The sequence below is a fragment of the Pezoporus flaviventris genome, unplaced genomic scaffold (assembly GCF_033815535.1).
Source record: "Pezoporus flaviventris isolate CSIRO_AGI_PZ_B2104156 unplaced genomic scaffold, CSIRO_AGI_Pfla_v1 ptg000001l, whole genome shotgun sequence".
NCBI classification, from domain to species: Eukaryota; Metazoa; Chordata; class Aves; order Psittaciformes; family Psittacidae; genus Pezoporus; species Pezoporus flaviventris.
The window spans coordinates 3,247,007-3,273,140 of record NW_026892549.1 but is presented as its reverse complement, the minus strand read 5'-3'; the positions used below and the strand labels follow the sequence as shown (position 1 = coordinate 3,273,140).

Here is a 26,134-nt window from a genome sequence, read left to right as displayed (position 1 = left end):
AAACCTATGAAAACCCAAATTACTGGTCGAGAGCTTTTAATGCCAGCCTTTTAAAGTTGATCATTACAGTAGGCTTTGCACTGTTCATTGAATAATATAGTTTCATCATGGCCACAGCTAGTCCTCAACCTGCCTAGTACTGATGTCCTGCAAGGGTAACTAATTGCTAGTAACATGCCTATGCAGATACAGGACATGAAAGTTTAATAAACCCCAGAAGTCTCCCACCCCCACCAAACCACATGACCCCAGAAGTTGGCTCCTGGCTCTCTGGGCCAGGACTCCTGCATGTTCCATCCCCAGGCAGTAAGCAGGTGAAGAGACTGCAGCTTACCTTATTACCCTTACGAGGTCGTGGAAGGCCTTGTCAACGTTTAGAGGTGGGTCCTTGGCGCTAGTTTCTATATAGGGAATCTGGAGGAGAGAAGCGTATCATGGAAGAAATTAGTAACAGCCTGCATGTTGGTAGCAAACCAGTTTCAAGATGAAAAACCCTAAAGGCTGGAGTAATTGGGTGCCTAAGAGACCAGGGAAATACAGGTAAACAGTGTTGTCATGGCACTGCTATCAACACCTTCACGATCACAGCAAGGTCAGTGAGTGCTTGACAAAAGGTTCAGAATAAGCACCAGGCAAACCAGCTGCTATCAGAGCTCTGGGTTTATAATACTCTTAGGTTTCATGTTGTCAGATGTTCTCTCCCCCTAATCTGTGCTTGCAGACATGAAAATAGCCGAAGGTTGTTGAAAGACAAGCACTTGCCAAAATTCTTGCTTGCCACATTTTATTAGGACTAGTGCATGAATATTTCATGACTACAATTCCCCTTCAGTGTAAAATGATCTTCTCCTTCAAAGTCTGACAGCCAGATGGGGCCTCCTGGAGTGCCTGTCCAGCATGCTGGCTGATTTATAGAGCTGCCTCTGATAAGGTATTTTCGTACATGGCCTTTTCCAAAGCGTGCACGTACAGATGGGTGCAACATGTTATGCTGCAGTTTAGGTGACCTGGATCCTACAGAAACGACCTTCCTTGGGGAGGGGAGGGAGTGAACCTGCCCTGCCAAACTCCCATTGTGGCTTGTTTAGAAACATTTAGGCATAGCAAGCTGCCAAGAGGTCTCAGGCTTGTTTGCTTTTACTTTTCCACTCACTTCCTCCTAGGGAATTGTCTCCCTCCGGGTGTTCAGGACTGCTGGCATTTAGAGGTGATTAGTGGAGTAGGGTGTGATCTACATCCATCTAAGACCAATTTCTCAGGCTAAACTCCAGCATGAATAATGCAGACCTAATATGGTGGGACATATTTATGTAGGCTTAACAACCTTGTAACTTCATTAACAAGCTCACTTCCTACAGACAACTGGCTATACTTCCTAATGTCTGACTCCACCTTTTCACTCCAGGAGAGAGCACTTTCTTCCCTCATTTTGAATATTTCACATTTCTCACCACTTGCAGACACTTTGTACAAATGGCTTTGTGATGGCCAGTGTCACTACAGCCCAGTGCTCAGCAGAGCTTCTAGTTTCAGTGATGAACTGGCCCTGCTGAAAGGCAACTGCATACTACTGCATAGCTACTACACTGTAGTAATCAAAAATGTAATTGCAAATGTTCGATTGTAAGAGAAATACTTTAATTCCACTCCAAATGAGCTGAGAATTCAATTCTGAATGCCTGTAATGGGACTTAGAACAACCAATTAAACAATCCTGCAAACTTACATTATGTTTTGTTGCCATTTCTCTTCCCTGTTCTCTTGTAATTTTTCGCAAATGCATTAGATCAACTTTGTTCGCCACCAAAATCATTGGAAAGGACTCTCTGGAAAAAATCAAAACCACCACTCAATTATTAGCAGACTACAATAAAAAATGCTGAGCGTAAGTTTCACTTTCTGATGCTGACATCATCTAACATTCAGCTACAGACATACCACATATGTAACAGACCAAATGAACACACTTCAGCCCCCAGACTGTGCTACACATATGTTCACATTGTAAAATTTCACTTCTCAAAGTTTCATGCATGCACACATTCATCCTTATTTGCGAGCACTTCAGGGACTTTGTGTCATTGTTTTTGCAATGCCTGATAATAGCTAAGCCTGAAGATCCAATTTGATGAAGAAAGAACTACAGAATTAGTCAGGAAATTAACCGAGACATAGAGGCAGCTCTTGAACAGCAGATCGGGACTCTTTTATAACAGTTCAGGCATCTCAGTAACTACGTATCTTGGAAGCTGCTCCACACTACAAGGTAACAAGGTATGTGGTGGAACTGATGTCAGTTCATGTTCTGGTCATCCACTGAAAGCAACCATTGGGGGAGAAAAGATGTACACTAATAGCTGGAGTTTAGAGAGGCATCAAATGGGGTAGAAGAGATCCCCATCGCTGTTACCCCAAGAAAAATTGAAAGACTGGCAGTGGTGGCTGGAAGGAGGCTGAAGGGAACCAGCTTAGTCTCACTAAGCTTCCAGATTCTATTACCTACTATCTTCTCCTTCTAATGCCAGAGCAAAATCACAATGAACAACCATCCTTTTCTACCATAACCATCTACCTCTGTAATAATGCTCAGTACTTAACTTTACCAGGCATATAAGTGACTGTATTCAGCTACCGCCTGAGAAGAGACCCATCTAACCACAGCTTGCTCAGTGTGAGGCTCCCTTGATGAGGGTGGGTCAGGCTCTCACCTGGCAGAAACCCCCATAGCTTTGGTGATGAAACAGAACCAAGGCATCTCATGCCATGGGAGGTCCTGGCAGCACAGCGCTGCCCACCCCACCTCTCACACTGGAGCCTCTCCTGGCTCAAGGATTCAAGGCCAGGTTGGACAGAACTTTGAGCAACCTGATCTAGTGGAAGGTGTCCCTGTCCACGACAGGGCTGCTGGAACTAGATGACTGCTAAGGTCCCTTCCAACCCAAACTGTTCTATGATTCCGTGATTCCTTTGGCGGCATGCCACAGGCAGCAAAGTTGTGCTTCAGAGCCTTTACCCACTGCCAGGAGGGAGGAGGTCCCTTCTGATAATTGACAGTTACTGCAGTATTAGTTTCTTATATTTAACTTTAAACCCTCCAAAAATGATTGCAGTGTTTTCTGCTGTAACAGAGCTGATTTTACTGGGGTAAGGAGCAGCTGGCTGTACTCATTTCTGCATAAAACACTTCTCTGAGTAACTCTGGATTTTCAAACAGCATTTCTGTGTCATTTTTCATTGACATGATAAGGGCTTCATCTTCTCCCTGGCATATTGCCTCATTGCTCTGGCTAGAAAAACACTGTACTGCATTCTGCATTTTAAATGAGTCTTGCAAGTTATTTGTTCTGCTAATGTGGCTTTGATTTAATTTTAATGCCTAAGTATTGATATATCTTGACTCTGATCATTCTGGAGCAAAACACTTGCTTGTCTGGATTATTTGATTCCTTTTTGCTTGCAGCACATTGATAAGAAAGGGATTACATTTGGACAGTATCTGATTTGCCTTGTTTACATCAGGCATAAAACTCTATGGGGATTTTGTTCCCTGTTGCAAGATGTACGATTGCTAGTTGGACAAAACTACTAGAAAGTTTTACTGTAATGAAGGTTTTGGAAATAAACAGGAGGAAGGCTTTGTACAGTTCTGCTAGTACAGCAGCCTGCAATTCCTTTGGATTTTAAGGTGCCAAAACTGACTACTAGCTTGAAAACCAGAGCGATGATCTGTTCCCAGCTACCCACAGGTCTGGCAGGAACGTTCCTTTACTCACACTGCTTCTACTGCTGTGATTTGCTGAGTGAGCTCGGGTTTTGGATGAAACGTTAAGCTCCTCATGCTCTGCACTTCTGTGGTGTTGAGCAGGGAAACAAACAACCTCACCAGCCTGTTTCACTTCCTGCTTCTCACACACTGGCTGTGGTGTTTGCACAGCATACGCAGGGGTAAAAATTTCAGTCCAGAGCAAAACAATGAATACCACATCTTATTTTCACAAAGTTAAATCAGATAAAACTGACATTGGTTTGGGGCAGGTTACAGGAAACGCTGTCCTATCTTCTTTAGCTTTCAGAAACAGATTTAATTTGCCTCAAGCTGAGCTGGCAGTGAAGAAAAGACTGTGATGATCTGGGAGGCTGACTGACTGACTGACATTTTTCTTCATTTAGATGAAATCAAAGGATGTGTTTTCCTTTACTTTTCACTCTTGTGGGCTCCACTCTGGATGCTTTACTGGAAGAGCTGTCAGCTGTGAACCTCACATGATAGGAGTCCACCCTTCCTGTGGGGAAGTTATTCAGAGCTGTGAAAGGAAGCCAGCAACAAGGCCTGAACCCTCTGGTGGCTTTTCTTGATGACTTACATAATTAAAAGCCATTATGGATGGAAAAACTAAGTGTTTCAAAGCTGCAGATGTATAAGGGCTTAATTCACACCCCACCCAGAGAGGATGGGTTCATCACCTCTTGAACCAGGGTGGGAAGAGGGAGTTATCTCTGAGATAAACTGGCAGCTTCCCCTCTCTCTATCAGGATGCATTTGCTTACCATGATTAAACTCTCATTGCTACCTTCTCCCATGCAAGCAAAAGGAGGGGAGCAGGTGACCTTTTCTGCTTACTCCTCAGTCACGCAGAGATGCTTTATTCACTAAAAATGGTTGCTGCAGAGCACTATGCTTTAACTGCATTACACCCCTTGTAAGTAATACAGTTCTTTCCAACATGGGGCATTTTCCCTTTCAAGACACTTGTTCACAGCCTCAACTCATGCAGGACCTTATAAGGTTCGTTTGGCACAAACTGAAACCAGTAAAGGAGGATGCTGCCAGAACACACAACACGATTAGGCCTAAATGCTTGCCGACTCCCTGCTGGTGTTCCCAAAGTGCCTGCACTCTGCACAAAGCATCCTTTCTCCCCTCTTCAGAGCCAAACTGGTTACCTTCAAAGCTCTCTGATCTGCCTTTCTCACACTGCTCTGTCACACCATTCTGGTAGGAGTTTCTCCCTTCCACCCTTCCAGACCTAGTGTTAAGACTCCATCCTAACACTACTGAACTTTTCCACACTGAAAGCACTATATGCTTATTGGAAGAGGTAAAACACTTCTTATTGCTCATATGTAGGTACACAAACCCACATACAAGGATTTGCCCCAGGACACCCAGGAGACAAAAGGCAGGATGAGACCTGCAACCTCCCCAAGTGGCACAGTCTCCAGCAGCAGAAGCGGGGCCAGGCATTGCCTGTCTTCGCAGCACCCACCTGTCCTTGACTCTGAGGATCAGCTGGTGGAACCGGTCCACATGCTCGAAGCTGGCCTTGTCCGTCACTGAGAAGACTATAAGAAAACCATCTCCAGTCCTCATGTACTGCTCTCGCATTGCGCTGAACTCCTCTTGGCCTGCAGTATCCAGAACTGCGATAGAAGAAACAAAGCGTTTCAGGTACTGTGAGTCCTGCAGCTGCTGTCACTGCTATGTGTCCTACATGGCTTTTCTGACTCCACTGAGCTTGGTCCTCTCAAAGGCTGCAAGATTTGGTGATAACAAATTGGATGGACAAGGTGGTTTCTTGTTACAAAGTAAAAACCACTCCCAGATCCCACTCATCACCGTGTGCCTACAGTGGGAGCAGATGGATGGGAAGAAGACTACCTGGATTTTACTTTCCTTTTCCAGTACAAAATACTGACCACTGAACCTGGGGAGTTACTTCTCTGGCAAGATATGGCTCAAAGTTATTCACAGACCTCCATTATTCCCTCTCCCAGATTTCTCTGTTCCCCTCATGGAAAAAAAAACAAGACTAGAAGAGTAAGTAAATGCCAATTTAAATGTCAGGGACAATCTACAAGCTGCAGGGTGAAGCAGAGCTGAGAGAAAACCCAGAATAATAGCTACAAGCATTTTCCTTTTCTCGGTACCTGGATATTACTTCTACACTATCACGTGCTTTCAGAGCAAGACTTGAGAAGGAGGGCTGAACAAGAGGATGAACAAGAGGAGTTCATCAGTTTAGGCTATGCCAGTACAAACATGGTGTGAGCTCAAAGTGCATCAGCTGCTCAGAAATACTATTCCTAATGCATCACTGTATCCTAGAGACAAACACAGGACCTTCATAACAAATGGGAACATTTTCACATTTCAGTCAACTGGGCTGGGTGGGAAAACTCGTAAGCATCTGCTGCCCACAAGTGATGGGGAAAGCCCAGGGCACTGGTGGATGGAGGCTGTGGCAGAAGCATACTGCTGACGGAGCAGCAAAGCTTCATACAGGTTTTTCTAGTCTGAGCAGGCCCACAGTCCCAGCAAGATGCTCCTGTAGGGGTAAGTACTCAGCCTGAGCCAATTGCCAGATGGGGCCAGGATAAAGCCCACTTTACTGCTGGTGTTACTTGCTGAACCAGCATGGGTGACCACAGGTGGACATGCTGCATGTCACAGTTCACCCCACAAGCCAGCCCCCACACTTTCACTATACGTCTGCAGGAAAGGCACCTATGCTGTAGGACCTACAGACCTTATTTGGTGATACCAGGCCCTTAAATCCTTCAACTTCATTTGCCTGTCTTAGCTGGTCTTGAATGTCTGTTTCCATGAGCCTTTAAAGTGAAAACTGCTTCTAGGGTCTTCCAGAGACCCTGAGATTTAGGCTTGTTTGCCAAATAACTGGAGCTTGCTGGAAAGTCATGGGTGTCTCTTCATAGCTTTTTATCCTTTCCTCGTGCTTCTCCCCTCTAAATCTAGGAAACAAGGCCCTCAGCTCAAAGGCATCCAGGCTATTCTTAAGGACTATACAAAAAGGAAAAAAGAAAAACAGCCCAAAGACACTCCATGTGCTGATGAATTTCTACGCCCTGGGCAGAATTGCTACCATGGAATAAGGCCAGGACAGAGTGGCTAGGACAGAAGAGGAAATCCTTCCTACCCACCCAACCCTTAAGGAGAGGCTGGGCTGCCCTCGTCTGACTCCTGCACCAGCTGGACATGATGTCGGGGCAGGGCTGAGAGCTGACAAGCAACACACACACACAAACATGCAGGCTTCCCCTCCAACACACACACCCTAGTTGTGGTGGAGTAGGACAGCTGCTTGCAGGGGGCTGGGCTCTCCTGCCCTCCCTGCCCCCAAGACACGGTAGGTACCCAAGCACAACCTGTGGGCAGGAAGGTGGAGATGGATGTACCACATCCTGCATGATAATTTGCTTAGAGACTTCCCCTTGCTCTGGCACATTTGCAAACCTCAAAGGAAATACATGAAGACCATCCAGCTCTGCTTTTGCACCCATCAACCCATCCCCAAGCTGATGCCCCTCCAAAGCTTTGCATCCCCTGTGAGAGGGCAGGGGACTAGTCCTAGGGGAGAGCTGTGGGGATACCCAAGAGACAGAATGGGGCTGTGCTCCTGCCACTCCTACCTCGCCTGGATCTTGGCCATGGCATCATGCTAAACACAGGCAGAGCTGCAGTGTCAGCAGCTGCTATTTAAAGGGAATTCACTTGCAGCATTTGTAGACAGGCAAGCAAGTCCAGGCAGCATTTAAAATGGCAAGTTGAAAATGCAAGTAAAAGCCATGTAGCAGTGAATGTTAAGGTTAATCTCAGATGGGCTATTCACACAGAAGTTAAACATCACATAGATGGCCAGAGAAAGTCTTTAACTTTAAATCTGCTCTTCATAAAGACAATCCAATATCCTAACACTTCTGTGCTACGTGAATTGGAAACAGAGAAGACAGTGCGATCTGGATCCTCTGTAGGCAGGATGGGACCACATTCTGGAAAGCATCAGCAGCAAAAAGAGGCAGGATGTGAGTGGCTTTGCTTCTGGAATAATCCTGTGGCATAAAAGCTTCAAGAAGAATGGGAAAGTAGTGAGGAGAAACCTTGGGAAGGTGAAACTGGGAAGGTGATTCGACTGGGTTCCCAAAGGGGTGAGGATATTTACAATGTTAGCCAGCATTCCCCTTGTTTTAAAGTTCCCGTTTCTGCAGACAGGATGCCAGAAGACACAGAAATAATAATGAACAGAGAAGTACTGTGAGCTCTCTTTTCCCCTGGTACACTTTAAAACAGCAGTTGGCTCTTACTGGCAGTTGCCCCACTGGCAGTGCATAAAAGCCAGTGCGGAAACAAGACTGGACCAGAGCACAGCAGGTTTTCCCTACCTCATTCTTCCAAGAACTGAAATCAGATTCATAGGCTGCACAGCTCATGATCAGGGACTTCCAGCAGCAAACTTGGTGAAGTTCCCACAAACTTGACTGAGAAAGAAGCAAGGAACAGCGTTAACGAAAGCATTTGGATAAAGACTGAGGAGAGAGAAGCCAAGGATTATGTCTGGTGTAGGAACAGACATCATCCAGAGAGGGCAAAGCCATTTTACAGAGCTATCACATAATCAGCTGGAGACTAAACTAAGAGCAATTAGGCTGTGAAAGCCCAGCAGGGAGGCCTCCTGCTTTGCAGGTAAAAGGCTGCTGAGCAAAGAGATGGCCTTTTCTGCTTTCCAGTGGATGTAACCCCAACTGTTGTGATGAATTCCTTGCTAATTGAATCCTGCCCCTTAGAGCTCTCCACACTACTTTCCTGTGAATCCCAATGGGTTATGCAAGAGTGCGGCTGTTTAGAGAGCACTTTTGAGCACAGACAGAAGCCTAGGAATACACGGGAATTTGTAGCCCAAAATAGAGGCACTTGGGGGATTACAGGTACTTCGTGTGGCAAAATGTCTCTGCAACTGAGAGTGCTGAGTGCCCATCCAGAAACACAGGCATGTAAATCTAAGCCAAGGGCAGAGTCATACTATGAAACCTAAGTCACAGCATTGTTTTTTCTAGAGCCTAAGCTAGATTCAGTACAGATTCAAACACAACTCAGAACCTTCAGGGAGCTCAGATCTGGTTGTATAGATGAGTTCCTCTTCTCTTTTCATACCTAGGCACATTCCTTTTTATCTCTTTATCTTCTTATTGCTGGGCAGCTAGATGCATAGATCAACTCATGGGAGTTTCTTCACTATCCACGGCATCTAAGGGGCCAAAGGTGATGAGACAGGCAGGTTAAACCTATTTTCTATCCTTCAGCCCTTGGGTTTTACTGCTCTAATCAGACACCAGCAGCCCGTTCCAAGCAGCAACTGCACAATGCTGCAGCCAGCCCTGAAAGCAGCTCAGTGTGGCTCCTCAAGTGCCTTGCCTTCCAGTGTCCAGGACACAGTTGTTAGCACCTACCTCAATCTCATGCTCGGAAAGGCAAGCACAATGTGTACAACTTGGTTTTTGCAAGCAGTCTCCAATGAAATCCCTTTGGCTACATAAGTCCAGCACATGCGTAACCCGTTAAGGGCCTGGATGGGTCAGCAGGCAGATAGGAACCCGAGTTTACAGTGCCAGGGAGAGGAGCTGCACAAAGGAGCAACTCCAGGCGTCTTTTGCTTCTTTGACCTCTTAATACGAAATACAGGAAAAATCCCTGGAGCAAAGAGCAGACCTGGGAATGCAGCACTGCCAGGGGACCACAGGTTACGGAGCTGGACTCATGGTGCTTCTTTCTCCTAGTCTTGCTTTCCTCTTGGCATGGCAGCTCTTCTTCTAAAGGTGAGGACAGAGAGAAACTCCATCCCCAGTTGCTCTGCACCTTGATAGTGAAGCTCAAGGGAAAACTTAACTTGAATTGACAAGTCAAACTAACAAGTCTCAGGCTAAAAAGTCATCATCACAGTTTTCATTTTCCTTCATCAGCAGTGCAGTGGGAGAGGACACGCCCATCAGCCATTCGCTTCAGCTGAGGAATGAGTATTCTGGGTGATGAGCAGTTAGAGTGCAGGGGCCATGGTTTATATTCTGTATTCCCCCACTCCAAGTCACCCTGAAGAGGTATGAGGTTGCCATGCTTTGCTGAAGGTGAGGCAGGTGCTTCACCTGGTCACTGATACTTCTGCTCCTTTCCAGATACAGTCACACTGCCCACACTGGTCCAGGAATGAGAGCTTTCCTGAGGCAAAAACATGTGATGGGAAACACTGGGGCTTTTATGAGCCCTTCTTCTGTGCCCTAACTAAATACACTGATGTTATAACATGGAAATCCCAAGTACTTGAATTCTTGCCCTTTCTTTAAGGAAAAAGAAGAGGGGCCTTCAGAAGAAAGACTTACACATCAATAAACAGAATAAAGATGTGAGCCCTTAAAGGAGCTCTTTCTCTAACAAAGGGCAAGTATTCAAAGCCTTGTGTTTTCCATGTTGCAACATCAAAATTTTCCTGGCAGGAAAAAAATCCCACAACCCAAGACAAAACCCCCTCTTCCAAGGTTGCAAAATCCCAGCAATTAAGGGAGGAAAAATACTGTACACACAAATAAAAGAATTCAAGTACAAACTTCATTTGAATTTTAATTCTTTCAATGATGCTACCCAGAGTTTAAATAAAAAAAAGGAAAGAAAGAAAGCTGCAAACCAACCCTTCTGCCTGCAAGTCTGAAGTGACCTTTGATCTCCCTCTGGCCTCCTGGCTGAATTGTTCCCAAGCTTCCTGAGGAGAAAAGCAGACAGCCTGCCCTGGGATGACTAGCAGCAAAAAGATGCATGGGAAACACAAGGGAGCCTGGCAGAAGTAATGGTGCTTGGTGTTACTCCACAGGGCTGCCCACCAGAGCAGATCTAGCCCAATGCAAGAACTGCATGGCAAACTTTTTTTTTGCACAGCAAAAGAACTGTGCAAATCTGCACAGCAGATCTAGCCCAATGCATGAATCCCCAGGGACGGAGAGAGGGACTTGGGAAGAAAAGAAACACAGTGAAAAACTGAAGCTCAGGAGTAGGAAAACAACTTCCAGGCAGTGAGTTTAATCTAAATCGAACTAGGCGAAGTAAAGGGAAGAGGAGGAAGACTACAGCCTCCTTCCATCAATGCACAGGCACAATTTCTTGCTTTGCTGGTACCAATTGGCACAGCCCTACTGACAGCAAGGAATTTAGCCCAATTCATCAATAAGCCCAAGCCATGTCCTTCTGACCATCTCTTCCTCTCCTCTTCCTTGACACATTTTTATTTCTGTGTGGTTTACAAGCCGTAAGGATTTTGAACCATTGGGATTTTTTTGCCTTACTAAGGTATTCCACTTTTGTCTTTGTGCCCAGATGATTAATTCCAGACTGGCATTTTGCAGCCAAGCCATCATTTGCTAATTGCTAAGTTAGCCTGCACACAGAGAAGAGTGTACAAAATTAATGACGGCAACTCAATTGGATCAAAGTAGATTAACTCTGGCCCCCACTTGATTCTGACCTGATGTGTCTATACAGCACCTGCGTGTGAATGCATTTAACCAAGCACATCACCATGTCGACTGCAGCATAAATAGCCGGGAATAAATGAAGATAACATATGCTGAGAAAACTGGAGGCTGATCTTAAAGCCTCATTTGGGGTGGTAGCAACTGAAAAAAATGGGCTAGGCACAAATTGCCTGTGCCCTCATTCAGGTTAAGTGCCCTGTTCCACTCTACAACACTTGTCCTCCAAACACTGCATCAGTGGTCTTATAAAACTGATGTAAGGCCAACAATAAAGTATTTTTGTGTAGTGTTGGCCTTGAACACAGCAAGCGCAGGTCCCACAATCTTCTGGGAGACAGGGAAGTATCAAAGACTCTTTGGTGAGAAAATAAGACACAGAGACATGCCCAAGCCAGTGAGCAAATACGTGAAAGTTTGAACATATGTTTGGCTCCAAGGTCTCAAATCTGAAATAAAAGCCTATTCCATTCTACTTTCAGTGAGAGATTTCAGCAAAGGAAAAAAATGCAAATAAAACATTTCATCGCACTGCCAGTTAGTGCTATTGAATGTTAGTGGGTGGAGGTCTTCATGGAGAGAAGCCAAATGCTTTATGCAAGCTGGCTATCACAAGGGTTTTTTCACAACATAATGCTGGTGCAGATACCAAATGCCAGAAATGCTTTTTACGGAACTGCTCAGGCAACAGCCTGGAAAAGGGTGGGCTGTGGGTTTGGGGTTTGTTTGTTTGGTTGGCTTTAAGTTGTTGGATGCCAATGTATTTGTTATTTAGTTTTTTCATAACTATTTCTGAAAACTCAGAAACTTAGGGAGCCCTTCACGCTATATCCTCACTTGGTAGTCTGGGTGTCTAAAACTGCTCTTATTTTGTCAGTGGGCAGCTTCTGCTTCCTACCGAGGACTGCATGAAAGGACTTGGTCTTAAAGGACAACTGGGAAGTCTAGAATTTATTATGATGCATCTCCACCCTTCCTATCATGTTTGTCCCTAATTTTATACCATAAGGGATTCATGCAACCATGTGTAACCACAACAAGAGCAGCTGTCCAAGTATATAGTGACATCTGAGGATGGCCTAGATCCAAAGCCAATAAGCTGTGGCAGAAGACACACATGATAGTCTTTATGACCGATTTCTACCTGACAGATAGTAAAGGCTCACGTGTTTTTCCAAGCAAGAATACTGTCTTTCTTCCAAAATTCTGATTGTTCAAAATCTCAAGCAGTAAGAAAGAGAAGGAGAAGCTGCAGTTTCACTTCTGTGGGTATATGAACTCTGAAAGTCAGGGATTCCCAACATGCCATTCAAGGCCACAGCTGAATTCAGTTCAGCCCCAAGGCAGCCACTAAACCCCTTCTGAGCAAAAGAAAGGCTTTTCCATTAAAACAAAGGGTTAAGTTACTGCTTGTTGGAAAACAACCTCTTTTCCCACTCCCACCCAAGTCAGGGTTGTTTACTTCTGTTGGGGTTTTTTGTTTGTTTTACCAAACTGAGGCTGTGCCAACACCAATGTGTACAGCACCTGGCACTGTTAGATCAGGTCATGGAGCATACCAGCAAAGATAAAGATTGCTCCTCTTAGAGGGCTGGATTCTGGACTAAAAAGAAGGTATGGTTTTCATTTACAGCAGGACTGGATTTTTCTTTTATACAATACTGGCATTTAAAAAAGAGGTGCACAGGTACATTATGTGATGGTTAATTGAGTGCAGGTCTCTCTGATGCAGTTTAAAACAAGAGACACATTTGGGCTTTGTACTTAAGAGCACAACCAAGATGTCAAGTATACAGACCAAGCTTGTGGTCTATACAGGAAACCCGACCAGCCTCCACATTCCACCGCTCATGTCATTCCCCCAGTTTTCTGTCCCCACACACCAATGATACATATGCAGAGACACCAAAAATGTTCAGCACCTTGCTGACAAAAGGGTGGAGGGTAGGACCTTGATCCAAGTAAGGTTAAATTTAGTTCAGTTGTGTTAGTGGCCACATACATGCACCTTGGTAATTAAGGCACAAAATGCTTGCTTTGATGAACTACCTAACTGCTGCATAAAACCAAATAAAACTTGTAACATTTAACAGCAACATTCCCCTTATGGCTATGGTCAGTCTTGTAGTACAAACTAGTAAATTATAGCTTTAGGTAATATAAGGGATTTTCCTCATCTGCAGAATCAAGATTTTTTTTTTTTTTTTTTTTGGGGGGGGGTATTGGCTGGTTGGGGTTTTCTTGGGTTTTAGGTGCCTTAAAAAAAAAAAAAAGGAGAGAGAGAAAAAAAGCAGTTTTTCTTCAAAGAACTGAAAGATCTTGGTTGCAGCAATTCTCCACGCTGCTACCCTACCCGTAGTTAAATGAAAAAGGTAACTAGATATGAAAACATCATGCCTGAATGATGGGAGTTAAGAGGTGTTACAATTCTTCACTGTCAGTGGATGACAGCTTTGATTAAATGTTCTTTCTGGTTATCTTTCCCATTCAGTTACCCACTCAGTGTTATTTCCCAAGGGATGAGCCTAACCACAATGAAGTACCATTAGCAAGAGCTACCTCACAGTGCTATAATTCATCTTTTGCAGAAACCTACCCCAAATGTCTATGATGATCTATAGGTTTTTACACTTCTGTTAGAAACATTTCTGTGCAGAACTGGAACCAAAGCAACTGGAAGCAGAAGTTTTGCTGGAGATCAGTTGCAGACCACACACTGCAGCTCACAGGCCAGTTTGCACTGAAATTCCTGCAGCCCACAGAAGAGTAGGAGGAGCACAGGGGCACAATATGCTGTGGAAGGCATTGAGGTCTATTTGCACTTTTGCTCAACTGTAAGGGAAGAGGGACGATGAGTGTAGTTTGCTTACCATCAAGAATTGCCCATTGCCCGTCTATTTCCGTGTGCTTCAGGTAGGAGTCTTCAATAGTTGGGTCATAATCCGGCACAAAAATCTTCTGGAAAAACTGAATGGTGAGAGCACTCTTCCCCACGCCACCATCTCCAACCACCACCAGCTTGTATGTGGGGAGGTTTTCGCTAGGAACGGCACTTGTAGCCATGCTTCCAGCGTGCTAGACCTGCTGAAGAAAGAGATCATCTCTGATCACCCATAAGCAACAAAGAGAGGACAACATGCACAAGGCTGCTTTTACCTGCTGCCTAAGAAGCAAGGACGAAGGCAGCACTGACATCCAGAGTCCTTTTGGACAGGAGTGGCAGCACCTATGCTCCCCACCAGCTCTACCACAACTCAGACACACCACTTAGAAGTGCAGACAACCCCCCCACTGTGGTTCAGTCTACTCCTGCCTCATCTACAAGCATCCCTAACTGCCACAGATGTGAGTGCAGAACTTTTATCATCTAAATACCTTTCCCATATGGGCTGTGCCCACATGGCCATGCCAAAAATCAGCCTGGCTCAGCGCAGTTTTCAAGCTCCAGATAACTTCCAGTTGTCAGTGACCAAATCCCATTGATAAGCCACAGCCTTGCTATTGTTGACTGCTTAGCCTAGGGTACAGCAGGCATTAAATGGTGCTTCATTCACAGGGTACAGCAAGCATCCTGGTGTCAGAACCACATGCAGAACCAGCAGTGATGGATGAAATTGGAGTTAAAGGTCCAATCCTGGCTCTGCGGCAGACAAAAATGCACTTAGCTGCTCTCTTCTGTTTTATCTTCAAGTAATAAAAACTAGGTGGCAGCAGGCCAGGAACAACAAGTGTCTTTTGTTTTGCCTTTCTTTCTTTTTCAATAGCCCCAACCCTGCTGTGGCAGGAAGGCTGGTTTCTGTGGCTATGACACAGCCCAAAGAGCCAGGAGAGCAGCTTCCCCTGCAGCACAGCCACGCTGCTCCCCCATCCTGGGTGAGCCAGGGAGGAACTGACTCTTAACAAGAAAGCAGAAAAATATTCACTGGCTGCAACTGGGCAACGGTACACGTGTGTGGAGAAAGAAGGGGCAGTCATTGCTGAACAGCCTGTTTCATCACCCAGCAGCCCTGACAGCTTGTTTAAGAAGCTAGGCAAGCACTCTCGTACATATGCTAAGGCAGACAGTGCCCTCCACCCGCCCGCAGGCAGCACCAGTGATAAGGATAAAAGAGGGCAGCTATTTCCTTGGTGTTGGTTTTCCTGACACAAGCCTTCCAGCACGAGAGCAGCTGTGGTGACACTTTCTGCAGGCAGCTGCTCGCATCCATTTTGTTTTTTCTCATGCTCTTTCTTTGGGCTGCAGACGCTGGCTGGGATCAGTGCTAAGGGGGGATGAAGACTGCCCTGGACTGGCTGCACTGAGGGTATCTCCATAAACTGTTGGCATCCCAATTCTCCTTGAATCACATGTATAGGAACTGTCTTAGTTTCTTCTCTGGAAAGAAAACCCTATAGACAGAGAAAGAATGTGATCACAACGATGAGATCACTGAGGCTAGTAAGAACTGCAAAGGCTTCTTCTCCTGGTTGAGGCAAGCCAATATCTTCAGAGCAAGAAGAAACACGATTAAGTATGCTTGTTTCTAAACTATCTTTGGAGGGAATTCCTGACAACAACAAGAATTTCCACTGTAAGCAGGAGCTGCTGAATGGAGAGAATGAGACAAAGCACCAGCTGAGGTCTCAACCAGTCTTACTGCAGTTCCTCATCATAACCCCAAGGAAAGGTTTCTCACCCTGAATTTTGGCACAGTAAGCAATTTTCTCATATTTACAAGATCATACATCAGCAAGCAGCATGCTTGGCTGCATAGAAACGTAGGAATTTTAACTAATTTTATAATTTTTTGCTTGAAAGACCAAGTTTTTCTGTGTAATCCTGCTCAGGTCAGACAGTCCTCACACAGGCTTGTTAGGATACAGACCCTGGTTAAAACACTAACCCTTCCCCCCAACATTTTGATGACAATTTTTTACTTTGCCTGTGGCCAAGATTTCATCCCATCCTTCTCTAGATGGCAGAGCAGCTCTGGCCAGGCGGTATGAAAGACAGATTGTTACTAACATGGAAGGGGACAGGCTGCGGATGTGAAAACCAAACTCCGTTTGTGCAGGATTTTTGACCTCATCACAAAACCACAAGCTACTGCTTGGCAGACAAGTGTTACATTTTCACTGACATTTTGTACCAGTCCCTTCAACTCACTCCTAAGAAGCCTCGAGCTTATCTTGCATGAAACGCTTCTCAAAGTACTAGGATAATATTTAGCCCATTGTACAAACAGTGACTGTCCAACATGCTTATGGGTTGAACTGGGTTGTACTGTCATAGAAAACACCTAAGCCACCAGGCTGAATATTATGTAGCCTGGGGAGAACAGCAAGAACTGGGAAGAAAAAAGAAGTAAAATTAAAGAACTGTAGGCTGGTTTGTTGAGCACAACGCCCTGTATTTTAGGTGATGCTATCATGAACAGACGAAAACTTCTATTGAGTGTCAAAAGGCAGCAAGATTAGATGTTTCTATAAGGCTGTTTCTACTGCTCATGGAAACACTCCTCCTCTTACTGAGATGGCAGGCCCTGTGCTCTCAACATGCAGGTATGTAATGAAAACCTTTTTTCAGAGAAAGCCAAGTACTTTAATCCCTCTACACCTCCACCTGCCCTGATAACCATAGCAAGAAGATAGCTCATGCCTTGACAAGATTATCATCTAAACCAGCCAATAAATCAAGCCTTAAAATCAACATATGTTACCTTTTGGAAAACATTAAACACTCACAAAGGTGTGCACAGCTTCCATGGTGGCTGGTTATGTTGCTAGAGGCAAGTGCACAAGACTTGGGCTGATTTTCAAGTGTTTTTGGCCAGAGTACTGACAGAGTCCTCCTCAGATGGGAGCAAGAATAAGCGTGTTTGCTGTAGATCTGAGTGAGAAAAATGAAGCACAGATGTTTTTATCCATTGTCTGAATACAAAGCAGCATGTGGTAATACACTAATAAGCTCTGATGATAATCATCTTACAACTTATATAGTTGTTTATTTTGAAGGAGCCAAAAGAAGGATTCATACCCTACACTGATGAATGCTGTCGGGGCTCTGGTTAAGTCACTGGAAGGAGGCTGATTTATACAACTGTCTTCATACGCGCTGGCAAGACCTATGTCCTGACAGCACAAGCCAGTAATGCTGAGACAGTCAGAAATGTGTCTGGTCCTCGGCCAGATGTCAAAGAGAAAAGGGAAATGCTGACCCAAGACTATTATCGGGGCTGAGCCTCTTCTGCAAAATTGGTATTTTTTTATAGAGGCAGAATAAACTGCATAAAACCCCATTTACCTCTCTGGACATGGGAATGGAGTGGAAGAGCTATTGCCTTGGAGCAGCTAAGCAACATAAAGACACCAAAGATGGAGAAATTCAGCTTGGTTTGTGTGACTGGACCACCAAGCCCCAACAGGTCACCAAAAGATGTAGGTTTTGTAACTAATCCCTATCCTCACTGCAACACTCGCCCTGAATGTAAGTAGGACAGATTTCAGATTGTGTAAATCATTGTAGTTTCTGTTCATCTGGGCAGAGGTATGGCCACATATGACAATAATAAAATCAACTCCAGATATCTGATGTATAAGTACCCCTAAACCAGGTTCCAGCTCTGCTCTCCTTAAGGCAGAGCTCCCAGGGCAAAATCATTACAGCAGGTAAACGAGCTCAGAGCCAAGCCCTGAATGTGCAGGGGAGGTTAGTGCAATTAAAACACCGGCTCCCTGACAGAGAAGCCCACATGGCAGTGATTTACCGTCTCCATGGCAACACACAACAGAAATTGCTTAAATATGTTATGAAACCTCGAGAAAAAGCTGCAGCAGGATCTGCGTGGGAACCACCAGATCCCTCCTCCTCTGCTGCAGCACTCCAACACCGACAACTTTAGGGAGCCTGCACCCACTATAGCAATAGGCTGAGGTTTAGATTCAGCATATACTTCAGTGTATGCATGTATGCTGACCAATTCCACCAGCCCATGGCCAAGGGAATTTTTCTATCATTGGCTTGGTTTGGCCCATAGATAGCTCTTCGCATACACCCTGCCAGAGCTCTGTGTACCTGAGGACACCAACCTCACTTGAGGCTGAGGAAGACTATCGGCCACCAAGGCTGCCAACTACTCCTATGGTTGCAATTAATAACTCTTCCTCTAGCCACAGCTCACTCAATTATGCCCTTTTACCTGGCCACTCTGCAAGCATTAGCAGCAACATGCAATGCCTCAAGGGCTGAAACACTACAAGATCTGAACACTTCCCTCGCTGTTCCTCCTGCAGACTGCTGGCTGCAGCCACACAACCACCACAACACACCCAGAGACGCTCGCCAGGTACAAAAATAGTTCAGTCTTATGCATTGTAGGCAATCCCTTGGGCTGGGAGCTACTGAAAACCCTTGAAACACAGGACATGCCCTTTTAGGAGGTAGCTGCTTCCCCCGAGTTATACTGATGAGGACTGAATGAACTCCAGGAATTTCTCCCTCAAGTAGGCATGACTGTGTCCCAAACTTTTTGAGAGCAAAAGGTGTATGAACAACCACTACCAATTATTAAAGAAAGATGATTAACTCTTAGCCAGGTTTCCTCCAGTCTAGCAGATTTCCTGCCTGGTCAATGCCTCAAAAAGAACACACCAAGCAAAAGCTGGTCTTCAGTGGGAAGTCATCATGGAAGATATCTGTCGTGTGGGAAGCCAGAGCCTAATGCCCTTTGTAGTTATGGCATTAAGTTGTTAAAAACACAAGTGACATTTCAACTCTCTGAGGTTTTCTAATAAGGTGGATCCTATCAGGTGAGAGTGCTCTCAACTCCCATCAGCTTCCAGGATATCTGATGGAGCCCAGCACCTGGCAAGACCTGCACAGGAAATTACAGGCATTTCCTTTTGGAGCAATGATCAAAGCACTATCAAGAGTGCTACTAAAAAGGAGAAAAAAATAAGGCCAAAATCCAACTGTTGTTTAAAAAGAAAATCCTCAACCCAGCAATAAAGAGCTGCAACTGGTTGGGTTTTGAATCTGGCGGATGTAGCTGTGAACCCTGGAAGTGGCCTGTGAATTCTCCTCCAGTGCAAAAAAGATGCTGAACCCTGAAGGCTATGCTCTCTGAGCTCCTCGTTGGCTTCCTGTGCCAGCCAGACCTTTTCTCCTTTTCAACCTAAGATCGTATCACCACCCCCACCACACAGATGCTGCTCAGATTTACTGTAAGAGAAAGAAAACACACCAGGGGAGTAATGAAGCACTTCAGATTCACACAAAAGGCAGCTAAAGGCAGTAGCTGCCTGATGAATACTTGGTTGTTATTTCAGGAAACATGGAATTATAGTCTGAAGAAATAATACTAATAAAAAGCCACGTCAGTGAAAATTGCTTAGGTGGTAGGCGGCCCCCATCTCTCTGTGTTGCTAATCCTTAAGCGCTAATAAGGAGCCCTTGCTGTAGCACTGAGCAGCAGCTTTCCAGTGGCCAGGTTGGGCTGCAGGTTCACTCCTATTTACATGGAAGCACATGATTGTCCGTGTCCTGATCTGTATGCAAATGCAGCACAGCATGCATTGATCATACTGACAAATGTCATCTGGAACAAACTCTGCTTCCCTCCCCCAACTCCTCCCCCACCTCCCACAACTCCATTAATCTTCAGCCCACTTCTCTCGGTGATGTAGTGCCCTTTTCAAAATACATAAGACGATTCCTGTCACGCTGACAAGCCAACAGTTGGATACAGAAGCCAGAATTTTTTATTTTTTATTTTTATAATTAAAAACAACACTCAAGTCAGATCTGGGTCATCTGCAGAGTTACAGTTTTGTAAGAGAATAAGGATACGTGACCAGAAAGTAGTTACACAAGATTCATTCCTGTATCACTCAGACCTTGATTAAAACTACATGGTTGCCAGTTTAGGAGTGTCCACTGCAGGTTGATCCAAGTATTTTGCCAACACATGAAATGAGAGTATCCCTGCACATTAACTGGAGCCTGAAGAAGCAGATGGCTCAGCTACTTTTACTTCCATCACATCATGGGTATTTAAATCCACCATCCTTTTCTATACTCATTTCTTTCCAATTCTCTCAGGAAACATTAGGGGATGACAGATTCCTGGTATTAATCTTGAAAATTCTTTGCTCGTGAGGCCAGGAATGCCTCTCCTATGCTATCATGGAACTGATGAAGCTGACCTAAACATACTGTAGCAAAAAATCAGATAGCCAAGATGTTCCCCTGCCCTGCCCAGCCAGAGATAACACAAGAACAAATTTATAGTGGAGGAAGTGGCTTCGAATTCCAATAGCTGCCCTTCCTGCTCACACAATCCCTGGAAATGGGCAGCTTCCCTCCTACACATCCCAGCCTGCTGACACACCAATAAAAAGACCCCAAATCTACTGCCCTGGGTCGCTTTGCTGCTCTGTAAGGTTTCCAAAGCAATGACCCAGTGCTACAGCAGTGCTCTGCAGCCAGATGCTCTCCTGCCTGCACACAGCCCTGTTGCTGGTGATGCAGCCAGATGTGCATGGCACAGTTCTCCTGGCCTTGGCCAGCATTGCCTTGGGCAGTCAGAAGTGGTCCATGCAATGAATTCATATACCATAGCATGGGGCTGTGGGGGGATCCTGAGCAGCACCAAGAACTGCCCAGCATGGACCAGCTTCACAGCTCCGCCCCACCTTCCCCACCATGGCCCAGCATCCCCCTGCCAAAACAAGGGGGGCACCCATCCATCCACCCAGCTTTTTGATGGCTTGTTGCACTGCGGTCTTACGCACATCATGTCATGCACAGGGTTGAGTCAATGCACAGACTAGATGGCACCTATGGCTGCTTTGGAGGTAGTTTATGAATAGAAAGGGTACAGGGCCATCTCATTCCAGTCACCCTCCTGAAAATCAGTCAATGCATTTAGCTCCAAGTTTGTCTTCCAGTCAGGCTCAATTCCATATTTAATGCTTTTTACATCTCCAGTGTTGCTACCGGATGTCTTTTGGGATGTAAATGGCTTTTTAAAGACTCCCTTCCCTCCTGGCAAACACATTTTGCATCTCTTCAGACAGCTGTAGAGAGCTGAAGGCTGTGAAGGTCCCTGGTAATAGCATTTCCATGAGAGGATGGTTAAATGCTATCAAGTCCCAGGTGGATGCTCCCTCTCTTGTGGCAGACACAGGAAAGTGAGAAGAGTGGGGATCTCCAGGTTATTTCCAAAGCCTGTCCTCTACCACACACATTCTCCAAAACTTAACTCATGACTATGTTCTTTCTAGGAAAAAAAGACATACATATGTTGTCCATAATGTATGGAGAAACAGATCACCCATTCCCTTTCCACATCACAGTGTTCCCTGGAATTACCTGTGAGCTATGAGATAGCACAGATGTTTATGCAACACTTCTACACCCCAGGGCACAGGGCTGTCAATCTTCCTAGGCTCCTGGGTTGAGGGCAGTCCTCCTGGTTCCCCACAGCCCATTTCATACTGATTTACAAATACAGTAGAGCACAAAGCATGCTAGCCTGTGACACTGGAGCTTTAGTAAAGCTTCACCAGCATGGTCTTCAGAAGATGAAGGAACAGCCATCTCCCATACTCATATAGACACAATCTCTTAGGTTTACTTAAATAGGAACTTGGCAGATTTTAGGTATAACTTCATGACTCTAAATCTGAGAACTGCATTGAAGGCTATTTTCTAGCCATTTTCTGGGTCCATATCATCACTCTGTCACTTGGAATACTCCAAGATCTCATCACTGGCCCAGGACCCATAACAGTAATTTTTTCCAGGCTCATCACAGTGTCCACCAAGAGCATGAGCCTCTTATTTACGCACAACATGCTAGAGAGGCGACTCCATACTTGGCAAATCCAACAGGCTTGTCTGACAAAGGAGAGTGAGCAGAGCTTGGGGCTGGGTACCAGGGTGAGGAGCAGGATGGAGGGGGTGTATGGCCACCTCCTCTGCCCTGCATATGGTGATGTACAGCTCTGCACAGTCATAATGTCCCCATGAACCCGCCTGAGTACAGGCTGCATTGCAGGACTGCCAGCATTCCAGCAATGTGCCAGGCCAGCCCTGGTGCCTCTTCTCAGCCCTGCTCTTTGTCTACCTCCTTGGCTGTCAGCTCCCTCCCAGCCTGGGCAAACCCTCTTGGTGGCAAATGCACACCCTGACACTCAGACCAGCAGGCAACTGGCCAAACCACCCTTGAGGAACAGAGTTTACCTATGCATGACTCAAACCCTCCCTCCTATTGAGTGCATTCACCCTGCCAGTACCAGAGAGAAGCATCCTATGAGGATACCCCACTGGAAAAGATGCACTGGGGTCCCAGCCAGTGCTGCGCAGTACCTGTGCTTTCCTGTTGAAAGTTTCTTCTCGGGTGTCACAAGTGGATTATTCCATATACTGGTGAGCAGCAGCTGAAAATCAGCACATCTTTGAAAGCACCCTATAGGTCAGTTGACCCAGCTTTAGACCCCTGTCCACCCCTCGCCCACCCACTAGTTTCAGCACAGACCTGCATCAGGATACCCTAAGCCTGGTTCCTTCTATGCTCTGTCTAAACCCTCTGCCTCAACTTTTAAGTCATTCAACTTGCAGCTGCGTGGGAGGGTATATATGTACATTCATTAACACTTTCATTATGCCCCATAGTTTGACAGATGGTGCTGCATTATGGATTCGAACAGAGCCAGCAAGTAAGTCTACAGCACTTCACTGGATTAGCATGCTATGGGAAATCATACCTCAAAAGTGTTTTGCACTCTCATGAAGCACCTCCTATGAGTGAGGCAACAGCAGGGCTCCAACCACCACTACCTCTGCGCAATCACATCAGAAATCCACTCAACTTTAGGAAAAGATAAACCTCCTTGATAATCAATTGCCATTTGGGAAAAAAAAGGAGAAAAGAAAAAGCAACAACAGAGTCTTTTCCCAGTTAAGGGAAAAGGGAGAGGCATACCCTCCACTGCCATTGCCACAAAACATCTCTCAACACACACTAAACAATGTCTTCTGCTTTTCCCTATAAACTGGTTCTCACATTCACACAGGAAAAACACACCACACGTACATATACTCATTTCAGAAGTACTCAGCCTCCCAGTGCCCCACACAAAAGATGATGCTATCTGTCTTATCATTGGACTGACACTAACAGATTTCCAGAAACTGTCCAGTCAGGTTCCCTGAGGAGGTGCTGTGTCAGACGGATGAGGTGTGCTGGACTACAGCTGACCCACCAAGATCCTCCTTCCCCACAGCAAACACACCACTCAGTACTGACGAAGGGGTGGATAAGGACCTTTGATGGGACAAGAGAATAAAGCATTGATAAGACAATGATATCACCACATTGCTCGTTATTTACTGGGGCTAGACACACTCACCTTCCCTTAAATGTGAGTGGTACTATGAGCAGTTGTACCTGGAGTGGTAGAGAGCACTTGCTCCCACAGGTGTACATGACTGATGCTTTACCTGGGCAATAGGAAGGCTTGTTTCACAGGTAAGACCATGAATGAACTGAACAAAACAAAGTAACTGGACAAAGTTTCTGAGTCAGACCAAGGGCTGCTTTCAAAGAATCATCTCTGGTCCTTGATTAACTCTTCAAAGGCATTGCTTTGATTCAATTATTCTGCTCTGTTTGAATATGTTTCCTTGCTCAAGTTCTCCTGAGTTTCAATCCCCTACAGACCTTGGCTGAGAAGCTTCATAGAAATGTTTAGGCTCTGCCATCGGAGCCAGCAAGATTTAGTTTTAAATGCCATCCACCACATAGCTGTGAAGTACACCTATCCGCTGCAAAGTCACAATGGAGTCAAGACATCAAGGTGTTTTCTCAAAAATATTGGGATGCAGTGTTGTGTTGTTCTGACCTGGCAGACCTCATATGCCACTCCTATGCCTATATAGTGCCATTATTTTTAAACACCAACCAAAGAGATGTTAGCCTTAGTCCTGGCAACTCAAGTCACTCTCTCATTTGCATCACATTTTACATACAAGACTCACAGAAAGGGTAAGAAATTTTGATTTGGCCCTTTGAACTGCTGGGCTCTCCCTAAGGGACATTTACTCCACGTCTTTTTCAGTACATTCAAGGACACCACAAAAATAAAATCTGAGCTGAAAGACAACTGTAGGTATCTTGACATTTTATCTTGACCTTGGGAGCTGTAACACAACATGGGATGGTTTATCCCGATAGTGTCTTGACATGTTTCTGCATATGAAAATCTCTCTATTACAGCACAGATAGAGAGAGCATGGATTGCAGCCACCTGGAAAAAAAAAAATAAAAAATAAAGCCCCAAAGCATTAAGGGCTGGTAAGGGACAAGATTACTTTAATCTTGCCACAGCATGTTTCAATTTAACCACTGCACCTCTCAGCACTTTTGGTTCATATTCTTTTACCAGAGACACAAGTTTGGAATAAGCCCAGCCCTAGGAAGGTGAAATATTTTGGGTCATCAAATCCACCCATCCTGTCCACCCCCCCCCTCCATTTGACAAGGTTTTTGAAGTGTACCAATCTCAAACAGGAACAAGAGCACATTACCCTGGTGTCAGGAGGGCTTGGAAAGCTGGACTGCTCCTGAGGCTGAGAGGTGTTTTGGGAGCTTGCTGGGTTCAGGTGGCTTTGTCAGTAAGTCCCTTACGTCCTGCTGCCCACAATGACACCCTGACCAGGGCTGCCTGCACCTCTGCCCGACCATGTTACTCCCTTCCCCAGCTCCCTGTTCACTTCCTTGAAGGTGGAAGACCTCCATGGACCATTGGAGTTCTGCAACTCTTTACTACTTTGCTTAGACGACACCTCTTTATCCCTTCCTGCCTCTTGGCTAGGTCTGTGCACATCTCTGTGGGCCTTCCCAAGCCCAGGCAAACTGCAACTACTGTTATTTTATTCTATCTTTTTTTTTAACCTCAAAACAGATCACGCAATCTCACCTCCAAAGCAGAGAACTGCTCCCAGTATTTTGTGCAGCAAAAAGATTTATTCTTACACTGCATGAAACCAAGCAGATGCTTCAACACGGGATATGGCCAAAACCATATTTTTTCTGCTTTGCTTCAACAACCTAATGTTTATTTCCATATTCTTGTGAGGCTGGTATGTAAACAATGGGGAGTGACTTGCTGTGCTCAGGGGACCTTAGAATAAGAGTTGTATTTCTCAGCCCTCCTGGATCCAGCAAGTCGCCCTCCTGAGGTTCAAAGAGTTTCTGAAGCTCATAATTTAGAAATCCAAGGAATAAAACGGGCTTCTGGAGATCTTTACCAATAGAAAGTAGATTGAAACTGTTCTGTTATTTAATAATTCAAATCCCAGATGCCTAATTAAACAGACTTCGTAGACTGCAAAAAGAATAAGGAATTATATATCCCCTTAGCTAATTTTGCCGATTAACAGGGAAGACTTTTCACGCTCTGTAGGTGTTCAGTTCAAGTTAAACTTTTGAAGATGGACTTAATACTCCACAGGTAAATATCACGTAACAAAACACTCGTTCCTTACATGAAAGGGGTGATGCTGCATCTTGTCAGAATCTCTGTGCTGCATGGAACCATTTCACAGAATACACAGAGGAAACAATGCTCAGCAGAGCATTTTAACAGAACATTCAGTATCTATTCAGACCAGACCAAACCTCAAGAAAGCAAATGGTCTGCTCAGCTCCTTATGCCTGCTATTTTGCCTGTTTGCAGATTAAATCTGAAAGCATCCACAACATGTGGAGGAAACAGAAGTCTCTCTCCAAACGTTCTGCCCTTGAGCTACAAAATATTTTCTCAGGGAAGAGCTGCAAGTACT

The 26,134-nt window shown here is 45.2% G+C and overlaps 1 protein-coding gene across 3 annotated transcripts in view; it reads right to left on the bottom strand.

Moving 5' to 3' along the window:
• Positions 1-26,134, bottom strand: part of MRAS (muscle RAS oncogene homolog) — a 38,361-nt gene that overhangs the window by 3,427 nt on the left and 8,800 nt on the right. For 2 of the 3 annotated variants that reach the window (XM_061462986.1, XM_061462911.1), the window contains 4 exons: positions 14,178-14,388; positions 5,268-5,421; positions 1,727-1,826; positions 335-414 (listed from right to left, as the gene is read on the bottom strand). In XM_061462986.1, coding sequence (XP_061318970.1) covers positions 335-414; positions 1,727-1,826; positions 5,268-5,421; positions 14,178-14,370 — 527 coding nt within the window. In that variant the 5' untranslated portion in view covers positions 14,371-14,388. Of the gene's footprint in view, positions 1-334; positions 415-1,726; positions 1,827-5,267; positions 5,422-14,177; positions 14,392-26,134 lie in introns of all 3 variants that reach the window. The other variant, XM_061463060.1, reaches the window with a different exon arrangement.